The 24,107-nt window shown below is 46.5% G+C and overlaps 2 protein-coding genes across 2 annotated transcripts; one reads left to right on the forward strand and one right to left on the reverse strand.

The window, feature by feature from the left end:
* Positions 1 to 9,280: 9,280 nt before the first annotated feature.
* Positions 9,281 to 17,429, forward strand: LOC120675272 (splicing factor SF3a60 homolog). Its single transcript, XM_039956396.1, has 12 exons — positions 9,281 to 9,724; positions 10,350 to 10,460; positions 11,251 to 11,355; positions 12,013 to 12,155; positions 12,971 to 13,067; positions 13,305 to 13,466; positions 13,583 to 13,654; positions 13,746 to 13,910; positions 14,763 to 14,840; positions 15,839 to 15,967; positions 16,618 to 16,764; positions 17,015 to 17,429. The coding sequence occupies exons 1-12, from the start codon at positions 9,551 to 9,553 to the stop codon at positions 17,159 to 17,161; spliced, it is 1,530 nt and encodes a 509-aa protein (XP_039812330.1). The 5' UTR covers positions 9,281 to 9,550; the 3' UTR covers positions 17,162 to 17,429.
* Positions 17,430 to 17,600: 171 nt separating this feature from the next.
* Positions 17,601 to 24,079, reverse strand: LOC120675271 (glycosylphosphatidylinositol anchor attachment 1 protein-like). The gene is made up of 7 exons (XM_039956395.1): positions 23,666 to 24,079; positions 22,361 to 22,506; positions 22,177 to 22,268; positions 21,047 to 21,143; positions 19,833 to 20,685; positions 19,608 to 19,741; positions 17,601 to 18,744 (listed from the first exon to the last, which is right to left on the reverse strand). The coding sequence occupies exons 2-7, from the start codon at positions 22,450 to 22,452 to the stop codon at positions 17,859 to 17,861; spliced, it is 2,154 nt and encodes a 717-aa protein (XP_039812329.1). The 5' UTR covers positions 22,453 to 22,506; positions 23,666 to 24,079; the 3' UTR covers positions 17,601 to 17,858.
* Positions 24,080 to 24,107: the final 28 nt, after the last annotated feature.

Below are 24,107 nucleotides of genomic sequence, written 5' to 3' on the forward strand. Positions count from 1 at the left end.
AATTCCAAAATAAATACACACTTGAAATTAAAGGTAGTTTTGGGTTGGACCCCAGTAGATTTGACCAGACAAGCATGTGTTTGCAAACTCCAACAAGATATAATTAGACCAGTCTAAATGGAAGTGTCATCGACACAGTTACCAAGACCATAAACTAAATAATCGAGTTGGAGGAGTGTCATGGTAATGACGCTCCTCCCACATTCCATGACACTTCTCATCCTCTCTCTTTATAAAAACTTTGTTATGTCAGTTAATTTAATGCTCGCGACACTACTATGACACTCCCATTGAGACTAGCCTTAAAATTATCGTTTACGCATCCCTTCTTTTTGCGAGTGTGTATTTCAAGTTTAAGAATGTATACTACATTTCATATAGATACTACTTTTATTCAACTTTTGGACGTTTGGCTGATTAGTTTGCCACCAAATTACTCTACATAAGGGCTGGTGAGGAAATATGATTTTTTTTTGCATCATAACAACTCAACTTACCTAGCCGCCTTCAACAAGATGTTTGGTGGTTTCCAACTCACGAGCTTTGTAATCCATCGGTTCATTAAGAGAGAAAGATCGAGAGGTTTGTCAGGTATCACACCTAACACTGGGGAACACAAGAAGCCATCTGATCACAGCTAGCTCGGGCTCTTCACTTTGTGAACTCCAAAATTCTCATTGGATACATAAAACTTGTTGGCATTTTTATAAGAAGTAAGTACGAGACGCAACCTGCAATAGTGCGCCTGAGAGCTCAACTTTAGCCATAAACAAATAAAGCTTCAATCTGAGATCTTCTCCCCCACCCCCCAAAGGGAATGGTTATTTAATTATAATATGGTTGGTAAACCGCTGATTAGTGTGCACACCAACCACAATGTCAAGATCGCTGTATTTCGGTAGTTGCTTTGTCGCTTTTATTCGAGGTTTCTTTTAGTTAGAACGAAGCCACCTGCCTCCCATGTTCTGAGGCTGTGATGAGGCAGACAGGCCGTGGTCCGTGGGAATCTCAAGCTAGCCAAGATACCGTGTCGTCATCTTTCATCAGCACTCTAGAATCTTCATTTTAAGTCCCCACAAGCAAAAAAAAAATCTCTAATAAAACAAAACTAACTAACCCAATTTCATAAACAATGTGGCTTTCATTTTTTTAAAAAAACACTACAACGTATAGCACTTTGTCACTTCATGTGGGGGCAATGTCATGTTTACCCACATGCCACCACGTGCATTCGTCCCAGCCATTTGCTGTGCAATAACTTTCATCGGTTAGGGGAAACAAACACTCAGCATCGATGGCAAGCCTAATCATGAGAATCATAGATGTCCATTCGGGCCGCTCGGCCCGGCCCGCCCTGGCCCGGCCCTACAACTTAGCGGGCCGTGCCGGGTCGGTCAGCCCACGGGCGGCACCGACGGCCCAGGCACGAGCCCACGGGCCGATTTCGTGCAGGGCCAGCCCGACATAGTCCGGCCCAACAACAGAGATCGGGCCGCCCGAAGCCCACCGGAGATGGAGGGGAAGGGGACTAGGGGAGAACCGAAGAGGCCGGCAGTGGAGGCGGTGGCCGGTGGGTCGGACCGTCGGAGACGAGGAGGCGGCGGCGGCTGGCGGGTCGGAGACGAGGAGGCAACGGCCAGCGCCGCGGAGCCGAGGACGGGTCACGGGGCCCGCACATCCATGCCTGCCGCCGTGTCCACCGGCCACGCCGGGCGAGCTTGTGGAGCCGTTCGCCGCACGGATCTGTAGAGGAGGCACCACTGCGCCGGATCTGTAGAGGAGGCTGGCCGGCGGCGGGGCGTTGTGCGCCTGCATCTGCGCCGGCTGCACGGGGCGGGGCGGGGCGCTGCGCCTGCGGCCCTGCGCCGGCTGCGCAGGAGGGAGCGGGGCGCTGTGCCTGCGCTGCGCTGGCTGTGCGGGGGGGAGGGGGAGGCCAGGGGTTGGGTGGGGGGATCTCACTTGTTGGGGTTTGGCGCCGGATCGTGGTCCCTGGGCTGGCTGGGCTGTGCATATTTGGAGTTAGCGGGCCGCTACCGGGCCGGCTTGCTAACTCCGTGCCGGGCCGTGCCAGCCCACGGGCTGGGGTGACGGCCCAAGCCCGGGCACGGGGAGCGGGCCGGGCCAGCCCGGGCACGGTTTTGGATCGGGCCGGGCCGAGCCAAATTTGCCGTGCTTCGGGCGGGCTAACGGGCTGCGGACTGCATGGACATCTATAATGAGAAGGCACAACAAACAGAAGCAAAAAAAAAAAAAGGCATTAGAATTGCCCCCGAAAACACAAGACCGAGACCATCTGGTTGCCCATCTGGTCCTCGCCGCCCCGGCCCGGCCCCATGTTACTGCTGGGACGCCGACCCTACGATCGATCGGTAGCCGCCGGTAGGTGCAAAGAAAGCAACCTCCCGAGGAAACGCCTCCCTCCCCCACAGATCCAAAAGCGGGGCACTTGATGCCTCCTCCTAGCGATAAGGAGATCCGCTCTGAATGGATGCTTGTTTCCCCGCTCCCCGTTTGGACTCATGCGTTTCAGGCCTCGGAGGAGGGGGAATCCGAGCCATTCCCGGCACCATCACAGGAAAAAAGGGATTACTCCCCGCCGGCCAGCTAATCTGGAATTAAGTAGTCGCATCATTGGCGTGGCCAGCAGAATCGCCATGATGCAGGCAGTAAGATTTTTAGTTGTTCTTATTCAGCCCTTGGCTTGCAAGCCTGGATCTCCTTTCGATCTTGGAGACTTTTTGACGTGCTCCGAGCCACCGGCGTTTTTGGCCTTCGCTCGAGCCAGATGCTCCCGGCCCTGGCGTTGATGTCGACTTGTCCTTCTTCCTGCCCTCTACAAGAGCCGAACTGTGCTATGAAAGAGATCAGGGGTGTAACGATCCGGTTCAGGATAATGGCTAAGATCTACTCTACATTTTGAGTAAACCACACCTGCTAAATAACTCTCTTGCGCTTTCGTCCTCGCTTCGCGCAAAAGGCTGCAGCCGGAATTATTCACCTTCCCGTGACCGGTCTTTTAAACTGGTCTAGCTCGTTACCGTTTCTTGGTATGGACTAAACTGGGAATACTGTGCCGGAGATACAGTATTTTTCGCGCTACAGTAGCCATGCTACAGTAACTCGAATTCAGCCCGGCCCAACTGACCACGGGCTGCCACAGTCACCCCCGTTGAGGACTCGACGTCCTCGTCGAGACATCGAACCAGTTTACCCCCATACGGGACAAAGGAGCAGAATCCCCTCTGTTGGGCCACGTCCCATACGTCTAGTGCTACGATCCCATGTGCCACGCCCGTGGGTTCACTGCCAGCAGCCCATGTGTGTCCGTCCACATGCTGTTGGCATCTGTGTTTCCACGCGTCGATGTGCTCATGTACGCGCACTTCTGCCCGTACGTGGATCCCCTCTCTTGGGCTACGTCCCATACGTCTAGTGCTACGATCCCATGTGCCACGCCCGTGGGTTCACTGCCAGCAGCCCATGTGTGTCCGTCCACACGCTGTTGGCATCTGTGTTTCCACGCGCCGACGTGCTCATGTACGCGCACTTCTGCCCGTACGTGGCGTGAACCGCGCGCCGACGTGTTCAGGTACGCGCACTTCTGCCCGTACGTGGCGTGAACCGCGAGAGTATGGCTCTGATACCCCTGTAACGACCCGGCCCAGGATAACGGCTAAGATCTACTCTACACTTTGAGTAAACCACACCTGCTAAATAACTCTCTTGCGCTTTCGTCCTCGCTTCGCGCAAAAAACTGCAGCCGGAATTATTCACCTTCCCGTGACCGTTCTCGTTACCGTTTCTCGGCATGAGACTAAACTGGGAATACTGTGTCGTAGCTACAGTAACTCGAATTCAGCCCGGCCCAACTGACCACGGGCTGTCACAACGGTCGGGGGAGAAAAGATAAGAGGAAGAAAAAAAATGCACCCACCCTTTTGGCTTGTTACGTTCCTTGCAGCGAAGTCTGAAGATATTTTCAGTTTCTGCGGCAGTGCCATTGGGGGTAGCAAGATTACACTATCTCTGTTCCCCGTCTTGCTAGAATGCTGATCGGTCAGAATTGGTTGGGTAGGATGGGTCTATCGGCTGCTGGTGAGAAGTACTGAAACTGTTTTGACAAAACTTGGCCATGCTACAGCGCACGTTGTGATAAGTGGACCTGCCGACAGTAACCCGGGCGGCGACTGGGATCTGAGGATAGCTCTATGCTTGTATCGCCGCTCCCGGCTGGGTGAAGCAAAGATTGCTGCAGCTCCAGTCACTCGCGGCTGGTTTTCCATGCATGTAACGAGAAAGTGCCATGGCTTGATGCTGCGCGTGCCAGCCACCAGCAAGCAAGAGAGGTAGAGATCTTACGTGGAGCCGTGGAGGAAGCTCGATTCTTGCTCGAGCTGAGTGAGCTGTCAAGCGGGTTTCAGTCAGACAGTCACAAACGCCAAGTGAGCGGCAAGAGCTAACCTAATTTGCAGATCATTCGGGACACCGAAAATCAAATTAAGTTTTCCCCCCCAAACAGCCAGATGAGGGAAGATGCGTTGCCTTGCTACGTTTTGTTCACCATGCATGCTAGCTGTTGCTTTCTTCCGTTTTTCCAGAAAGGGAAAAAGTAAACTTATATGCGGCGAATTTCCTCCGTATAGTACTCTATGCCATTCCGTTCAACTCTCCTGCTTTCCTTTTTTTTCCCCATGCCTTAAGACATGAGAATTCTCCATGACTTGAAGAGGAAGACACCAAATCCGATGCAATCACATACTATACTCGTACTATATGGAGAGGAATGGGCAAGTTGTCACTCTCAAGCTTCAAGACGTGCGGCGGAGCAGCAAAGTCGTAGTAACAGCTGATATATATAGCTAGCTAAAGAATCTAATCTTACTGTTCCGTTTGATGTTCATCTGCCATAGCAATCTTTGAAAGGGAAGAATTTTTCTGCACCAATCAGCAGTTACGGACTCAGCCGTCGATTTTTTTTCTTTTGTCATGCTAGTCTTAGTCTTGGGCCGCATGGACGATGCGATTCTTTTCGTTGTTTATTTCCTGGCACGGAGAGGTCATCCCTTGGAGGCAACCAAGGTCCAACCAGCAGCAAGCACGGCACGCCGAGGGCAAAAGGCAAACAGTTTCTTGCTTCCAAATCCCAATTAACAAAAAAAAACAAGATTCCTTCCAATGATCCAACACCTTGACTTGTGGTACCAATCTAACGGCACCACAGATTCCGGCACAACTTGGAGGAAAAGAAATCGAAGCAGAGAGAAGAAATCAGAAACAAGCCGCTAGTAGCAATGAACCATGATGAGATCATGCGCCATGACCCACTCCACGTCTGATGTCTGCACTAGAATAGAGGCAAGTCAGACTTCTCGTGCAACAAGTAACATTTGCAGCTAGATCAGTGGGCATTAATTTCTTTTTCAGTTCCTCCCTCCCTAAACAGAACAGCTGAGTCCATGTTCTCCTCTCCACTGATTGATTATTTTCCTTCGCGGCTTCGGCTTGCCCCGTCCGTCCAGAACCGCAAGAGCTGATCTGATCCACCGGAATGCTCTGACTCTGAGCGAGACGGCAACCAGAGCCCGCCCGGGGAAATCGCCGGCCACTCGACGACGACGGGTCTCGCTCGCAGCCGCTGCCGGTTTGCCGGCGCCGCCCTCCGGGCCCCGCCGCGCGCCAACGACTCCCCGTGCATGCATATGCGCGCGGCCTCACATGCCACTGGGCACTGGAAACCCAAACCGGCATTGGCTAGCTAGCCACTGCCAGCATTTCTGTGATTCTATCTATTTGGTCAGGAGGCATACGTGCCAAGTAAAAAAATGGCCAAGAGGACAAGAAAGCCAAGGCATTGGCATGCACGCATAGGATCCGGCGTCCCGGATAAAACTTTGCTTTTTATCCTTTCTCTACGTCGCCGTCGGCTCGCCTCGTAGACGAGAGTGATGAGTAGGAGCATAAAATTTTGCTCCGGGCGCGGCGTCGTTTCGCTCGCGGGGCGTCCCCGACGCCGACCGAGTCGTCGCCGTCGCGTCGTCGGGTAGGAAGCCGACGAAGCGGGCGCGGCTTTCGCTTTCGCTTCCGGATTTGGATTTCTTTTCCCTCTCCGTACGTGTCGCGTGGCGAGCAGTCGAGCGCCGAGCAGGCGCGGTTCGCGAAGCACGCAGGAAGGACCGGGGGAATTTTTCCCGTGTGCCGCCGCGACAAACCGGTGTGCCCGAAACAGAGGCGCGGGCGCACGGTTCGGGGGAGAAAAAGGTACACTGATCGTGTCGCAGCTTGCTTACGCGCGCCGCTCCCTCCGCCGAATTCGATCTGTTTCGCGCAGCGACTTTTGTCTCCCGCCGCTCTGACGCGCGTACAGCTGACTGGCAATTTTCTCGATCTCCTAGTCCTCAACGGGGGACGACGCCATCTGTGCGAGCATGGTATTGTGGTTGTCATCGATCAAGCTACAATGATGTCGTCCGCCGCCGGTTGAGTGTGCCCACCGGAATTTCGAGAAGGAAAGAAAGCACATGCAGGAAATTCTCCTTTTTTCGCTTTTCCTTTTTACAGAACAACACGGGATTGTACCCGTTGCATTAAATAGAGCAGAGCGTATGCATGAGAGATTCTTGCGTTCTAGAAGGGCGTAATAACTACTAAAAACCATGTGTCGTCGAGCTTAGCAAGTTTTTAGGCAGTCTCAGTGGGAGTGTCATCGACACAGTTATCAAGACCAAAAACTAAATAATCGTGCCAGAGGAGTGTCATGGTAATGACACACATCTCACATTTCATGACACTCTACATTCTCTCTTTTCATAAAATCTTGCCACATCAGCAAAATTAATGCTCATGACACTACCATCACACCCCATTTGAGACTGGCCTTATATGCAGAACTGGAACTGGAAATCTTTAGGGTAGCCTTTGCGTAGCAAGTTAGGTGTGCGAGTGTGCCACGGAACAGATTTAGTTAACCCTCTAGAAAAGGTGTTGAATTCGATCGGAAGAAAAACTCGCCACACACTCCGCTGGGATGAATGGCGGGCCGAGAGAAACAGACTCTGACGATGTCGACATTAACATGGTGGTGGTGGTGGTCGAGAACGACTCTTGTTTCCCTTCCACCATTGGAACTCTGGTCCAATCAGCTGATGGCTTCCTCTTCCGGTGTCCGTTTCGGAGGTGTCACCATACCCACCCACCCAATGCAAATGGGTCCCAATCATTTGGTCATGTGGAGAAAATCGAGCCTCACGGTGTGCCAAAGACCGGCGACCAGACACCAGAGTGACGAGTGACCCAGCCGCCATGTTACCTCCTGCCTTCGCATTGCCTCCGGCATCAACTCCAAGCAGCGCCACGTCGATCAATGGGGGCCCGCTACTGTACAGGAAAGCTCTTCGGGTGGTCCGTTGGCAGGCGAGCGCGAAGCAATCATGCAGACACGACGGGCATCGACACAGCACGGTGCACCTACCTGCGAGCTGACCTCACCAGTCGGCGGTCGCTGTTCACGTACAGACAGCGGAGCGTCCGGACGAGAAGGGGTTGCCTGATCGGCTCCGATCGAGCCTCGCGTGGAGGCTGCTGCAGCTGAAGCCTGAAAGGCTCGAGCTCGAGCAGCAGCGGGGCGCGCGGCGCTGGCGCCCCTCTGCCTCCCGGAGGAGGCAGCATGGCCGGTGCCCGGTGGCTCGCTCAAGTCGCTATGGCGGCGGCGGCGGCTGCTGCTGCTGCTACAGTGCCTCCGATCCACCGCTGTGCTTATCGGATCAGGCCCGGTGCCTAACCGCTCACGGTGACAGTACGTCTCGTCCACTTCTCTCCTCGAAGAACAGGAGATGGAGCATCTGTCGCAAGCTTCAAGACGGATGCCAAAACATTCACTTATGAAAAAAAATCCAAGAAACAAACACCACCTCAGCTGCACATTATATTCTCTCTCCTCCCATCCAATCTCTCTTCTCCATTCATTATTTTATCAACAAGCACCGATGCCAAAACATTCACCGCTCCCATTTTTTCAAGCTTAGACATCACTTAGGCATCACAAACTGCAATGTTAGAAGTGATGTCCAAACACTCTCTCTTCACTCAAAGCCAACATTGTGGAGAGTCTTAACCCCCCAAGTCAAAGGCTACCCCCGGTTGGACGGCCACAGCCCACAGACCACTGCCTGCATAGTTTTCGCAACGTTTACCTGAGCAGTGCATGCATGCAGACTAATTGCTCACTCCTTCCTGCAATCCCCCGGTGGACACGAACGGACGGACGCCGCGACCTGGCAACGCCTACGCGCTCCTCCGCCTGCTTTCCTCCCCACCCCGTGTCTCCCAGGGCGCGCGGCGCGGCGCCCACGGGAACGGGACGCACGCATCCCGTCGCCGTCCCCGTTGCGTCATCGCTTGCTTCCTCGCCATGGCCTCGCTTCTTTCCACGCACTAGAGCGAGTATAAACAAGGCAGTTCTTTTGCACACATGCATAAAGTATTAAATGTATTTGAAAAAATAATTAATTATACAATTCAATTGTAAATGACGAGATGAATCTTTTAAGACTAATTAATCTATGATTAGACATTAATTACTAAATAATGACGAAAGTGCTACGGTATCCAAACCCAAAAATTTTCACTAAAGAGGCCCTAAAGCGCGGGATCGGCGATGCCGCCGTAAGCCCGTACGTAACAGTAGGTAATCGAGACGTCCGCGTAAAAAAAAAGAGAGGCGAGAACAGCACGGGCACGGGAGCCGGGAGGCGCGCGCGGCCGCTGCGGCGGCTGGAGGGCTCCACGGCCCGTTCCGACGCCCAAGGGCCGCGGCGCGCGTCCCTTTCGCGCGCGGAGCGATGCCGCCGCTGCTGCCGGTCGGTCCCCTTCCCCTCTACCGCGCCCCGAGCCGCTGCTCGCGGCCGCGTCCCTCTTGAAAACAACGGAGCTGGTGGCACGTGTTGTCATGGCCTCATGGGACTCTCATGATGGAGCCTTGCGCCCTTGCCGTCTTGCCGCGGCGCGCTTTTCTAAATTGTAATAAGCGAGCACCTGAAAAAGGCTACTGGTAGTAGGAGTATTACGTCCGATTTATTTTGAACTGCTGCGACTGCGAGTCCGGAACAATCGGGGTAGGAATTTTCTCCTCCTCAACCTGACTGATCTATCAAACTGGCCCAAGCTCAGAAAAACTCAGGGCTCTGATTTGTCTGGGCCTTAAACATCTGCCAACATGGGCCTTGAACGCGCTGGCGGGAAGAAACTGGCCCATGAAATGGCAGCCGGACAGGCACAGGCCGACATCGCCTATCCACAGCGCCCGGTCGCATCCGAACCGTACACGGCTCTCCATCCCACCGCCCATCTTGTGCAGGGGCAAAGGCGGATCCCCACTCGCCTCCGTCTCGTCGTCGTCCTCGCGGCCCTCGACCGCGAAATCGAAATCCCCCAAAACCCTAGCTGCCCAGCGCGACTCCCCCCCTTCCCGCCTCTCTGCGGCGCGGCTCGAGTGGCACGCGGCCTCTGCTAGCAAGTGCCGGAGGAGGGGAGGGTGTAGCCCTGCGGGAGGTCGATGGCGTCCACGGTGCTGGAGGCGACGCGGGCGGCGCACGAGGACCTGGAGAGCCTGGAGCGGCTCGCGGTGCGCGAGCTGCAGCGGGACCCCGCCAACTCGCGCGACCGCCTCTTCCAGTCCCACCGCGTCCGCCACATGCTCGGCCTCGTCGTCTCCACCTCCGACAAGCTCGTACGTCCTTCCTATTAGCTCTGATGTCATTCCCGGTCTGTGCTACTATATTCCGTCCGCTGGCTGAAGTGATTCTGTTAGCTAGTTTAGGTTTGGATGCGGCCAAAATTTGCCTCACCGCTGAATCGAGATGCTCGCTTACGGTTGGGTTCTGAGTGTCTGTGAATTACAGATCCGGCTCCCACAAATTTGTTTGTTTTCATCATTCTGTTGCATGTCAAATCATGTGGATCTTCGACTTCTATCTGGGTAGATGGGATTTACAGCACGTTTGGATGCAGTCCCCTGCTGGCCCTGCCAAACTACTGGCTGGTTGATATTTGGCGGCCAAATCATCCGTGCTGGGACGCAAAAATAAACTGAGCCGGAGCAGCTGAATCATGACATGAATCCAAACACAATTTTAGGCCATGGTCTACGACCAAAATTTTGCTGGGCAGACGCTGACATCCATCCAAACATGCCCCTAGGCTCTTGCTTTGTTGGTGCAACTGTGCTAGTGTTATTGTGTTGGAGGTTTTGTGCGGGTTATTTCTGTGCTGTCCTCGTTCCCTTCCTTTCGTTTCGAGTGAAGAACTTCCAGAAGATGGCTCATTTTTGCTAATGCTGCTTATGTCTTGTTTAGGTGGAAATCTATGAGGACAAGGACAATGCAAGGAAGGACGAGATCAACACACATCTTACTGCACCCACGCAAACTTTACTGTTTAGCAAGTACTATGAAAGGCTCAAAGAGGTAAATATCCTAGCGTAGCTGCTTGCCTGATTGTGACAAAAGCAATGTTTTCCTAAACGTTAAACGGTAAACAGTCGGTCACCCTTTGTTTAGTGTTTAGCTCGTTTAAACGGTGTTTAGACGGAGTTAAACGGCCTAAACGGTTTGGCATAGTAACATTAAAATATGCATATTTATGTACATAAATGTCAAATATGCTAGAAAGTCTATATATTTACACATGTAAAAGTAATTATTCTGCCAAATAATATTTTTAGAAGAAATCTAAATCCCACATGAATACCCACATGTACATGAAGGTATCAATAGAAGAAAATGGTATTATGCCAAATATGCATATTGATGTTTTCATATACGTATCAATAGAAGAAAATGGTATTGATTTTCAATGAAGGTGCCTTTTAACTAATTGACTCACATGAATACCCAAATATACAATTGGATAACAAAATGATTCGCGGCAAGTGGATATCTTGCATGCATCGGATTAAAAAGAATAAAAATATCTGGGGACAGGCATCATTTTTTTTGCTGTATTAAGCCTCAGGAATCAAACTGACCGCATGCTGCTCAGTTTCCCTGTTATTATGAGATTTGTACTGTGTTCGTGCTTTACCTGGTCTGTGGTAGACATGTCATGCACAAAAAAAATGTTATTGTTAAAGAAGCTGTGCTAGTCCATTAGCAAATTATCCATTATCAGCAAATATCTAGCCTATGCTAACTCTATATTTTTATTAGTTTTCTTGTGTGAGTTTTCTCCTTAGCATATTTTATTGCTTGTTTGCAGATCCGTGATTATCATAGACGAAACCCTTCAGCCCGTTTTGTCAGTACAACTGATGATTATGAAGAGCTTCTAAAGGAGGAACCAGCTATTGAATTCACCGGGGAGGTATTGTCACTTTCTTTTTAGCTTGTAGCTTTGCTTGAAATTTATGTAACTTTGTATTATAAAGCATACCATGTTTCATCTGAATAACTTGTTACTTGCATTCATTTGCGCTGGTGATTTGTACTTTGTATGCCTTCAATGCTACCCTCTGCTATTCCAGCCTTTAAAATTGTGGCAATTTATCTGGATACTTATTTTTATAATAATAATTTTTAAAGCAAAGTTGAACTGATGGTAATAAAGCTGCATTCAGTCTTTGTGTTAACCAATGCTAGTTAGGTGATCATCGATATAGTTCTGATGAAATCATTGAGTCCATTAGTGCCTTTTCTTTCGTTTCACTACAGTAGTCTTGAAGTTGAGGGTACCTGCGTTGTGATATGTGTACTTTAATTTCTGCAGGCTTGTTTGATTCCTCTTGTAGGATCTCGGTGGTGTGGATGGTAAGATTTAGGCAATGATTTGAACTGAGGTGGAGCATGATCAATAGCTTGACAATTATTCTAAGCATTGTTCCTGTTATGGCCTGCACTTCCTTGTAGTTCTATTCCTGCTACATCTTGTTGCATGTTCAACGCATCGTTGGTGTCAATGTTTTACTGTTTTCGGGGTAGTTATATTTGCATTTGCTAATGGTCTGATTCTTCAATTTGACAGGAAGCTTTTGGCCGTTACCTAGATTTGCATGAGCTTTATAATGAGTTTATAAATTCCAAGTTCGGAACACCAATGGAATACTCGGCTTATGTTGGCAGTTTCTCCCAGATTGAGAAGATCCCGCAGAGTCATAAACTTACAAGGTATGTGATATGTGTTTTCTATGATAAAAAACATATTATCTCCTGGCATGGGCTTCTCTAGTATGTGTATGCCATATGCACCTTCAGTTGATTTCTCTTTTCTTTTCTTTTGGTGGTAGTCTGGTGAGGGATATTGCCGGTGAATTACCTAGGGCCTTGTTCGGTTAACCCCCTTGTGAAGGGGACTGATGGTGTTATGGTCGGCATCCAGTACCAGAGGAGGCAAGCGCGTGGCTAAGGGGGCGCGTGGATCAGCCTTTCACGGGAGTTTCCAGCGCCATGTTTCTAGCGCTTGATTTCAGTAATTGTAGGAGCATTTAGTTGCCTTGTTGGCTGGTTTGTAGCGTGGTTGTTTAGCATGCGCCTATTAAGGCCTAAACTCTTGGCTAATGGAAAACCAACTGGAGATTGAGATCAATCTCTCCCGTTCTCTCTTTGCCTCCACGCCACGCACACCCTGGACGCCGGACCTCTGGACGGCGTCCAGCAACGCCGCCGCCGGACCTTCCGGCCTCGCCCTCCTCCCTCGCACGACTACTTCCTTCGCAGCCGCTACGCCTCTGACAATCTGGTATTGGAGGGGATTGAGGGGAATTTGATCCCTCCAACCCCATCCAATCCTCTTCAATCCCCTTCAAACAGAGCAAGCCCTAGAATGGTGGGATCGTAGGGTGATATGTGTTCCATATATGTGAATAGTAAAATAGTTTCTCTGTATTTTTGCCTGTTGAAAATTCGTCATTCTTTTTTTTCTTTTCTACAAGTGGGATGTGGATAATGAATACTGTTTATCTTTCATTTCTTTAACTTGACAGGCGATACAGAGAATACCTGGAACACATTCTGGAATACCTGACGTCATTTATGTATCGAACAGAACCATTGCAGGATATTGAGAAGATTTTTTCTAAGGTCAGCATTTTTACTATCTTATCTTCCCTTTGTGTTCCACACAGGCTTATGCGATGATGTACTGTTGCACTTTGAGAAACTAGTACTTTCATACCGCTTTTCACTATGATGTTGCTCTGTTAAATTCATTTTGGAGTTGCTTATTATGAGTTTTAGTTGTTTGTTGAATAGTGTAGCATCGTCACATTCACGTAATTTACTATGTGCAAATAACACACTATGTGTGCTCTTGTCCAGTTGGAAAGTGAATTTGAGGAACGATGGATGAACGGAGAAGTACCTGGTTGGGGAAATAGAAGCACAGAAAAGGAATCTGAGGCAGAAGAGCCTGAAATAGACCTTGATTACTACAGCACAGTGGAAGAACTTGTTGAGCTTGGTCCAGCAAAGTTGAAACAGGTTATTCTTGCAGCGCTGTACTATTGCTGAGCATTCTTTTGCTGTCTGTTCATGTAGATTATTTCATCATTGACTTGGTTTGCATGAGTTCTATTGATGTATTTACATTTTGTTAGGCTTTAGCTGCTCGTGGTTTGAAGAGTGGTGGTACTGTTCAACAGCGTGCAGAGCGGCTTTTCTTGTTGAAGGTGATTTAGAAATGCTTGTGCTACTGTATATTCAGCTGATCTTTTGATGATTTATCATTTCTTTTGACTTATTGTTGATTATGTTTTGCAGCATACACCTTTGGAACAGCTGGACCGGAAGCATTTTGCCAAAGTTCCACGTACTAAAGATGTCTCAAACACAGCTTCCAATGGCAATAATTTCAAGGATGATTTGAAGAAGGAAATCGCACTGATGGAAGTAAAGATGAGGCGCCTCTGTGAGCTCCTAGATGAGGTCAGGTCTTCCCTGCTCCCTGTGTGCATACTTTTGTGTCGTTCTTGATGCAATGGTATATTTCGCACTCATACAAACGCAGTCAATCCTTCAACCCATTTTGTTATTTTATAAGCTGAACATGTGTAAAACAAAAAAGATGGTCTTGTCTAGAAGTCCGGGATCTGTATGTGTGTGGTATGCTGTCATTCTGTGTTCCTCAAACTGCAATTGTAGTCATGGGTAGTAGTATGATTATAAACTTTTCCTGAAATAGTTAAGTGCCTCATGCATGTGCTGTGTAGGTTTCCATGTTCTCATCTATTCATCTCATGCATGTGAACTCTCTACCACTATAACCTGTCCCAAGAGCTCCATTGATATTAGCATAACTGAAAACAATGCGCTTGAATGGTTTGTAAAGTTAAAAATGATTAGTAGTACATCACAATACCACAACATGGAACGGAGTATCCTGCTCAACTGGGTTTTTTAGTTAAAACAAGCTAATTTGTTTGTTCTATTCGAGTAAAATCTACTATTTGCAAGGTTTTTCATAAAATTAAGCAACCCGTTCGTAAATCCAAGCAAACTTCAAATACCAACTCACAAAATTCAAAAATTGCGGAGCGTCTTGTGAAGTGAAAAGATGAGCTATGATGGCATGGTTTCTCTAAAAGTGCTCTGTGCTATTGTCGCGCACCTACCAAGAACAGTAGAAATTAACACCGTGTATGTGCACCTCACTGATACCGTCACATGCGCTTACAATATGATTCCAGCATGATCCACTTTCTTGGTACATGAAGCCTCGTTATTGTAAGGACTACGATTGTTCTTTCAAATTTAACCTGCTTAACAATCTTCATGTAGGTCTTTGTGCGGACAAAGGAAAATGCTGAGAAGAAACTCACTTTGACATATGAAGAGATGGAAGCAGAACGGGAAGAGGTAACTTCTCTCTTATCACTTTATCAGCAACTTCACTGTTGTGTTTGCATTTTTCTGGAATTCGTTGTACGGATGTCCCTAATGGGTCATATTTGTCCATAGTCCAGAACTTGCTATTCCTTCTTTGTTTTATGCTGCTGATTCAGTGATTGCGGGTTTGGCATATCGCGATTTGCAGCGGTTTTAATGATTTATAAATATAAATATTTACATGTGTGAGTGCAATATGCATTATAAGAAAAATAACACAGCAAAACTGTTGAGTTCCAAATATATCATATATATTTGAAACACAAGTTTTTGAAGAATCAAGTCACAAAAAGCTTCTTTCAAAGGATGAAAAAAAGTTCATAAGGGGCATGTAAAACACCATTTTTTTTCTTTGGCCCACTGTAAAGACCTTTGCAACTTTTCAAATTCTGCTAAACTGCTAAGCTTCAAAATTTTACCCACTATGCATGTATATTCAAGGTATTACTGCAAACACACTTGTAGCGGCCTACATCAAGGTCATCGTGGCTGTGCATTTCAGACCGGTGATTGGAACAATTATGATATCTTTCGTCTTTGTCCTGTTTTTGAATTCAATCAAATATGCTATTGAGTGCTCTGACTGGTTATTGTTAGTTATTGAAGCTATACAGAATTCATTGGCTGCTCTCTGTTTTATGTGTTTTATGTTTTGTTTTGAAACATTCCATACAGTGTGTAGTGAATCATTTTTCATATTTTTACTATTACTCCATATGATTTGCTGATTGATGTTATCTAATTTAATACTATACTGATTAAACTGCATATAGTTTCAAGTCTGTCATGTTATATCTATGCGAGTCCTGTTAGTAACATGTTATAATAGTGATTGGATGTTTTTTCCTTAGAATGTAGTTCTTTATGAGCTCATGACTTGGTTGAACTTTTTACTGTGTCTTTGTCTTTTCTTTAACAGAAGGAAAATACTCAGTTTATTAACTACTGGCTTATATATTTTTCTATAGGAGGATGTACAGGCTGACACTGAGAGTGATGATGAAGAGCAACAAATCTACAACCCTCTCAAATTGCCGATGGGTTGGGATGGCAAGCCTATCCCCTATTGGTTATACAAGCTACATGGCCTTGGGCAGGTAAAATAGTCTTCTCAGTGCATCTTTGGGAACCTTCCTTTTCGAGTTACTATTTTTAATAGTAGCCTTTTTCCTCTAGTAGCCACTAGTCACCGATGCTCACTTAATGGAACTTTTGATCGACTATTCACATGCCATATGAACAAAGATGTTCATCCTGTATGAATGAATCAGTCATCACTTCACAACTATGAAGCCAAACATGCCATTCTTTGATGCAACAAATTTTCTGATCACCCTGTCAATAACTAACACTAACTTTATGTTATTGGAGCTCTAAAAAAAACTTTATGGTATTGGATGATTATTAAACATTCATTAAGTTTTCAGCATAATATTAATATTTGCCAGTAATCTCTGTACTGTTATTTATAAATATTTTCAACCTAATTATGTGTTCTTTTACTTGGCCCAGTCTAGAGCTGCAAAATGTTCTGTTTCTAAACTAACTGGATACGAGTTTATAATGTGATACATCTGAATTATATTTTTGTGTAATCACATGCTAATGCTTGTTAGTAGTTCATATTTCCACTTTCAAGAATGCCTTGCATTTGAACATCAAGGCATCCTTCTCTTTATGCTGAGCGACCTTCATTAAATTTGCTACTGTACCATTGACATGTTTTTAACTGTTTTGCTTTGATCAGGAATTTAAGTGTGAGATATGTGGAAACCACAGTTATTGGGGACGAAGGGCCTATGAGCGTCATTTCAAAGAATGGCGTCATCAGCATGGGATGCGATGTCTTGGCATCCCTAATACTAAGAATTTCAATGAAATCACATCAATCAAGGTACATCATCTTGTCTTGTTGATATGTTTTTCTTGCTTGGAATTATTGTTGATGCTTAAACTGTAGTTTCTTCTCATGTAAATATTTTGGTATAGTGTTTTTGCTTGCCCCTGTTTGTGTTGGCTTTTGCTTTTATACTCTCCGTTGTGCTGATTTATGTGCTGTTGGCATGCATGATGCAAACCTGAGTTGTTCAACGATGGCTGTTCTGTATGTACATATTCATAACATTTCTAACTTCGGCTGTCAGGAGGCGGAAGTGCTCTGGGAAAAAATAAAAGCGCGTCAAGGGCTGAACAAGTGGCGGCCAGACCTGGAAGAAGAGTATGAAGATCAAGAGGGCAACATCTACAACAAGAAGACCTACACTGACCTGCAGCGGCAAGGCCTGATCTAGAATTCTAGTTCAGTAGTTCAAGGGGCTCCTGCTACTCATATGTTCTGGATTTGTTTGGAACAACTTTACCAGGATACTTGCTGCGTCTTCGGATGCATTGGGCTATTAGCCGTTTGGCATACACTTCGAGTAAGATGGTACGACGAGGCATATGTGCTTTTTCCTGGTTGCCATGGTAGTTCGTACATCCCCTTGTCTTGAGCAGTTCTCATTATAATGTATCCAATATTGTTTCGTGGATTAAATTACAGTTACGTCTCTTACTCTCCTGGTTTGGTCGACCTGTTTGTTACTTTAGACTTACCATAAGAAAAACTCTTAGCACTTGCACATAAAAAACTTATGTTCTGTTCTACAAAGACGAGCACTTCTCAAATATGGCACTTGCATTTCTACTGAGATGTGGTGCACGTTCACGAGCTGAGGAAACACCAGCAGCTTGCAAAAAACTGGCATCAAACTGTCCCTGCCAGTGCGGCTTACGAAAGATAGGATACATCGTGATCTTTTTTTTTTTTACATTGCCGACCAAGTGTCCATTGCTCTTACAAAAGGTAGTATACATTGCGAAAAAAGTTCCGAACTATGCCGACCAAGTAAATAGTCGGCAGATAAAAAGTAGTGAAAGTCAGAAATATCCTCTACACTGTTGTCTACACTTTCAAAATGAAAAATAAAAGATTCTAGAGACCACACGCTACTCCTGCTTCATCTTCAATTCCGATTGGCTGCATGGGTGAAGCAATACATGGATGCACAACAGCCAGCAGGGGAGATGGACAAGAAATAGGTACAGATATGTCGCGCTGCTCCACTCCCACAAGAACTCCATCCAAACCCAGAACTCTCCAATGTCTACCGTCCAGGACCCCTTGGACAGCCCTTTCATAATCAACAATGCAGCTGGAGGAAAACCCACCACGGCAAGAGTTATGTTTGAAGCCAACAGTACTGCACGAGGAAAGAAATTCATCCCAGAGCATGCCTTCAGAGGCCGAGAAGACAGACACATCGGGATCAATATCAGAGCCCCAAGCTGCGCTGTGGCAAAATTTATGATCGACATGAGCCCGAGTCCAATGGAGATGGAAGTGATCATTGTAGCTTTCAGAAGTTTCCATTCAACACCGGCTGAGTATGGTGAGCCCGACATGATATAAAGTGCAATCAGTATGACGATGGAAAGCATAGCCCAGATCACTGAGCTTTGTATCGGTGCGGCATCAGGGATCTGAGTAATGTAATATGGAAGTAGTGAAACAAGAACTGCCCAGAGTTGGATAACAAGCAAGACTTTTGCAGCTTGAAGCCATTTCCATGATCCACCCTTACTGTGCAGAAAATCAGCGCTCCCATTTGTTTTACTGTCACCTATTGACTTCTCTGCCAATTTTTTCATGGTTTTACTGCCATCAGCAAGAGCAGCAGCAACTATTGGGAGGGGTGCCAAAAGGAGTGCAAACGGAATCATATACACACCAACAGAAATGAACTTGCTTGGAGCCGTAAGGAAGTAGAGGAAAAAGGACTGATGGAACTTTTCAAGCAGATTATTTACTGAACGCACCACTCCTTCAACTAACCTGAACCAAATGGATGTCCAAACATGTTAAAAACCTCTGCCAGTGCCATGGCCATGATAAACTATATTCTCTTTACAATGCAGATCGAGCAACTTTTGCAGAAAATGAAAGCAAAGCTGTTAACATGCCATGATTTTCATGCAGCGGCAACATAGAAGTGACAGTGTTCCTGTGGCTCAATTCAGTGCAACAAACACCAAGCCATCCATGCACATTTTTCATTGGGTTTAGTCATGAAAAAAATTGTGGCCAATACCAATCTGTTCTGGTATTCCTCCAAGTTTACCAGTTCATGTCAACACTTTCATTCCTCCCACCTATTCTTGATACATAACTTCTATTCTACCATCATCGATAAGGCTACATATGCTAACACTTTAATAAAATATTGCAGCTGCAAATGGTCCGGAGGCACGTATAATACCTAAATCTAAGTATATTTTCTGTAAGGAACTTGCAAGCTCATGTTGGAAACAAAACAATTTTCTGTTATGCTATATGTTCTGAGGAGATTATACAACTCCGGAAGTTGCTGTACGCACATTAACAAACTTGTGCAGATAATACTAAATGCTGTGAAGTTCTGGAACAAACAGTTGCATGCCCAAAACGCATGGCAAAGTTCAAATGGCCTAAGTTATCCAATAAGACTAATAAGAATGGCAAGCCTAGAGTAGTTATAACCTGCCAACCCTCACAAAATGTTTTGTAATGATTTGTGAGACTAGCGAACACACACAACGACACTTATGCAAAGTTGTCTAGTCAACTATTCATCACAAGTCAACAATCACAAGATGCCTCTTATGCTCTAACAACAATGCAGTTCCGAACAAGAAAATTGAAACACAGCAGGAGCATACCTTCCCCCCCTTAGAAGAAATAAAGATTTAGCATTCTCATTCTTGACATTGAATGTTGGTGTAAATTCTAACGAAACCGCATCAACTTGATAATCCCGGAAAGCGCCATGGGATCCTGTGGGCACTCCCATAGCCTGCATCACAGAAACCAAATTAAGAAGGGATTGTAGAGTTACAAATGAAAGTGTTATTTAAGGTGAAATAGGAACAATTGGTTCCAGTTACCTGGTTGTATATAGAGCTAGCTAGGTTTGCAGTCCCCTCCACATAATCAGGGACTGCAATATCAAGCTTCCAGTCAGGATTTATTTTTCTTAACACAGTCCCAAGAGTATGAAAAAATTCAGCAATAACCCTAAGCCAGGCAGAGCTCAGCAAAGAACTAAATGCCGCAATGTTCACACGGAAACCTTGTCTATGAACAGCTAAATAGTGTATGACATTCAGAAGGTCCAGGTTTGGCATTTGTCCATTAGATGCCTCTGCATACATCGTAACACTATCTCTGTCACCATATCTCCTGGTCTCACCAACTTTAAATATGAGAGCAGCAGCCATTGTTCCAGCACGTTTGAAAGCCTCAAATTCTGTCTCTTCTGCATTGCCATCATATATATGGTCCGCACCATGTATCTTGGTATCTAATATCACAGAATGACTCGGGAATACAGGATTATGATACTGGTTTAACCATGCAGAGACTGCAGCATACTCTCCAAACTGTGAGTCTGCGGATAGCCACATAATATCCTTGGACAGCCATGCTGCTCGGCTTAAGAGGGAGAACACAGAGAAACCAAGGGCCAGGGATAATAATTCATTTGAGCGAACTCTCTGAGAATTATAAGGAGTAACCAGCACTATTGCTTCTTTACCATCGCCTCGAGGAGCTCGTATAATGCCAACAGTGTTTATACCAAAATTGGTGTAGGTGCCATTAGGTTGAATTGCCATGTCATTTGACATGGAGGTGAAGAACTTCAGAGGATGAAAATGCTTGCTATGAGGGAGGAACTTATGGTAACATACTTCTGCACCCAGTTCTTCCATTTGCTGGGCAATGAATTTTGCCATATCTCTGTAACATAAAACAAAAAATATGGTTGAAGTAAAATCAGATAAATCCATTTACTCTTCAATATCTAGGATTGTACTAACTGCTTGACTTGTTGTCATATGATTCAAGTGTGCACTTTCATTTACATGCGACTTTAATTAATCAACTTAACTCAGAACAAACTTGTACTCTCGTTTTTATGAAAACTGAAAATAAGATCTTTGTCTATTAACACAGTTAGAATGCAGCAGCAGGCTTGAAATTTTCAACTAATAAAACAATAGAACTATACAACTTATGTATACAAAAATTGATGCAGACGAATGTTATCGCATGAGGGAAGCTACACATGAAAAAGACAATTCTATACAGAGCAACATACATGCCACCTATCGAATCCCCATCCGCAGCTTCAATTCCTTTCATAAATCTGTTTGCTTCGATGGCATCTTCAGTAGAAAATAATGGAGTAGCAGAACCTACATACAAAGCTTAATTTTTAGAGATCATTTGTGCACAGAAGTTCCAAACAAGAGTTCCAAATGAAAAGCATGCCATTATTATTTATTTAAAAAAAATGAAAACTCGACTAAGGGAGGAGACTCCCACCCCCAGGCTTCATTCTAAGAAGATGCGATTATTATTTATCGAGATTTGTTCACCTTGCGTGGTTATAAGAAACTATACCATGCTAGCCTGCTATAGTAGCTTATTAAAATACATAATTTTCCTGCGAACGTAACTGATGTGAATAATTTATCTTCACAATTTAATACTCACTTCGTCCATGGACGTAAGACCTATGCTTTTAGGAGAAAGTCACAAAACTGAATTTTGACCCATAATATCTATTTCAATATTATTGTCAATTGCTACAAAATCAACATACTTCAAAATTCCTTCAAACATGAATCTATATCGATGCAATTTTTGTACATTAAACACACAAATTAATAGACCGGGGGGATAATAAACATGAAAACCCACTATGATACAGCATATTCAATGAGCCCCAAAGCTATGCTGAATACCCAATGACCAGGATACTGAGCAATATTGATATGTTTCTTTAATAAAAGGATTCGGCAAAGCATGCCAAGAACACTTCAATGCACATTATCTACCATATCTAGAATGTGACATTGTGCCCCAATTCGAATTAAGCAAGGATGAAGCTTAAGCTGGTTGGTGGCCATGTGTGATACACCCAGCGTGTGAGTGGATCTGAGTCGTTCGGTCTTTGGGGCGTTATATACATATGAAGATCAGCACGGAACACCATGAGACAGGTGCACCCTTCATGGTGACAAACAACAGCAGACGTATGCATTTGTAGGATCAACAAAGAACAAACAACAAAGCCATTTAGTTCCAAGCAAGTTGCGGTAGCCTATAGATGAAACCCACCAAGAGCACCAGGAAGAGCATAAAAAAGAGGTACCAGTGGTAGCAATAACAGATATGCATTCATAGGATCGCAGTTGAAAGAAAATAGATTAGAGGGTAACTTACCCGGTATAAGAGCATTCTCCGAGAGGTATGTATTTTTGGCAAGTGAAGGGAGGAGGAGGAGCGCAATAATACCCGCAGAGCAGCAAATAACACTGACCCGAAAATGGTGAAGAGTGAGATAGGGAATAAGAAAGGACTAAAGGAAGCATTTAGACTGCAATAAGAGGGAGAAATGAGGATGAACCTGAAGAGAATGTGGTGAGATGCAAGAAATATGCCAAGGCGGACAATGAGCCGCGGCTTCGGTTGTGTCTCTTGCTTGACTAACGACTCCATGATGTAATAGAGTTCTCAAAGACTTTCTTTAAATCAGATCAACTACACAATTACCTGCAAAATGAAATGATTATGAAAACATTAGCAGTTTGAACAGAAATTTAAAGTCAATTCTAAACTATTATCAAGCTTGCCATGTTGTCATACTAGAGTCCCTGTGATGCCATTGGCATTCCTGGGTGAGTAGCTCTACTTCACCACGTTTTTAATAATGAAACCCAACATCCCTCTCTAAAAAACAGGCAAATGCCATAATGAAATAAATTACTATGACGCTGTTTTTGTCCTGAACTATATTAGTTGAAACAGATGGAAGGTTTAGTAATATTTTCACAGCTAAACAACTTTTGATTCTGGACTAACAACAAAGCAAGTTCACAAAATGATATGCACTAACTTATCTTTCCCCAAATTTATCCATGGGAAATGTGATAATTCATGGTCAATACTCTTCAAATGTCAACGAAGGATCAATTGTAATCAAAACGAAAGAAACTATTGCTAGTTCAGGTTGCAGGCGGGGCGGGTTCTTATACGAGCCCGCGAACCCGCCCCGCAAAATCGTGGTTCGCGACATCCGCGGTCCAGCTGCAAATTATTTGTGGGCCACTGCTATCTACATGGCGAAGCCCATTGGACAACCAGAGAAACCCGCAAGAGCCCGCAAGCACCCATCGCCAGCGTCGCCCGCTGCCCGCCGCCGCACTCTGCAGCTCCCCCATCTTGCTGAGAACGCCCGCCCAGACTGGGGGCCTGCATGCGCGCGTTCGCTGGCGACTGCGCCGCCCCACGGCGCCGGCGGCCGGCCTCCACGCACATCTGCCACGGCGCCGGCCTTCGCGCGGAGCCCGCGCGCGTTCGAATGTTGTCAGCTTGGTTGTCCCGTTCCGGCATTTTAGTCTTTTTAGGGCATCTTCTCTCACCTCCAATACTGCAAATGAGTAGTTTAATAGGACCAATGTGCAGCGCACAAAATTTACAACTCACGGTGGGCTGCAGACTATTTCAACAAGTAGAGTGTGCAGTGCACAAAACAGCATTTCCGGAGTGTCCAGTAGACAAAAAACCCAAGAAAAAAGGATGGTATAGTTAAGATGACCACTTCATATGATATGGATACACCAATTAATCGATGGATTTACACTTGCAAGTTGCAATAGGGAACCGTATGGAGATGCATAATTGGAGATGGAGTAGAGTACACACAACTCACCAGTGAGGAGATCTGCTGGCTGCTGGTGATCGGGTGAATGGGGATGGCGCGATACTCTGTTGCCGCGGTGCCCCGTGGCCGGAGCGGGTGCTTGCGCGTCAGGTGAATGGGGATGGCGCGATGGTCTGGTGCCGCGGTGCCCCGTGGCCGGAGTGGGTGCTTGCGCGCGGCGCGTCCGCGCCGGACCTGTCACCGCGTCGGCCGGTCAGGGTGTCGGTTGTCCGATGGCAGCACCAGTACCAAGAAGGCGACGCCGGCGCTCGGCCTGTCGGTCACTCGAGCGTCGCGCGTTACGGTCATGCGGCGCGGCTGTTCGGCGGGCGGTGGCGGTGGCGGCGGCGGCGCGGCGGAGCTGAACGAGGCTGCGGGGTCGGGGGTTTGGGTGAGCAGACAAGACTCGCTGCCGGAGGGAGTACGTGCTAAGGTTGATGTCCTGGGCCGT

The sequence above is a fragment of the Panicum virgatum genome, chromosome 5N (assembly GCF_016808335.1).
Source record: "Panicum virgatum strain AP13 chromosome 5N, P.virgatum_v5, whole genome shotgun sequence".
Lineage (NCBI taxonomy): Eukaryota > Viridiplantae > Streptophyta > Magnoliopsida > Poales > Poaceae > Panicum > Panicum virgatum.

What these genes read in the sequence shown, in the direction of transcription:
- LOC120675271 (XM_039956395.1), bottom strand. Translation starts at nt 22,452, where the DNA reads ATGGAGTCGTTAGTCAAGCAAGAGACACAACCGAAGCCGCGGCTCATT. An exon ending in CTAGCTCTATATACAACCAG is followed by an intron (nt 19,742 to 19,832) that starts GTAACTGGAACC and finishes TCTGTGATGCAG; the next exon opens with GCTATGGGAGTGCCCACAGG. An exon ending in TTTCTTCTAAGGGGGGGAAG is followed by an intron (nt 18,745 to 19,607) that starts GTATGCTCCTGC and finishes CATTTGGTTCAG; the next exon opens with GTTAGTTGAAGGAGTGGTGC.
- LOC120675272 (XM_039956396.1), top strand. Translation starts at nt 9,551, where the DNA reads ATGGCGTCCACGGTGCTGGAGGCGACGCGGGCGGCGCACGAGGACCTG. An exon ending in CTATTGAATTCACCGGGGAG is followed by an intron (nt 11,356 to 12,012) that starts GTATTGTCACTT and finishes TCAATTTGACAG; the next exon opens with GAAGCTTTTGGCCGTTACCT. An exon ending in CAGAGTCATAAACTTACAAG is followed by an intron (nt 12,156 to 12,970) that starts GTATGTGATATG and finishes TTAACTTGACAG; the next exon opens with GCGATACAGAGAATACCTGG.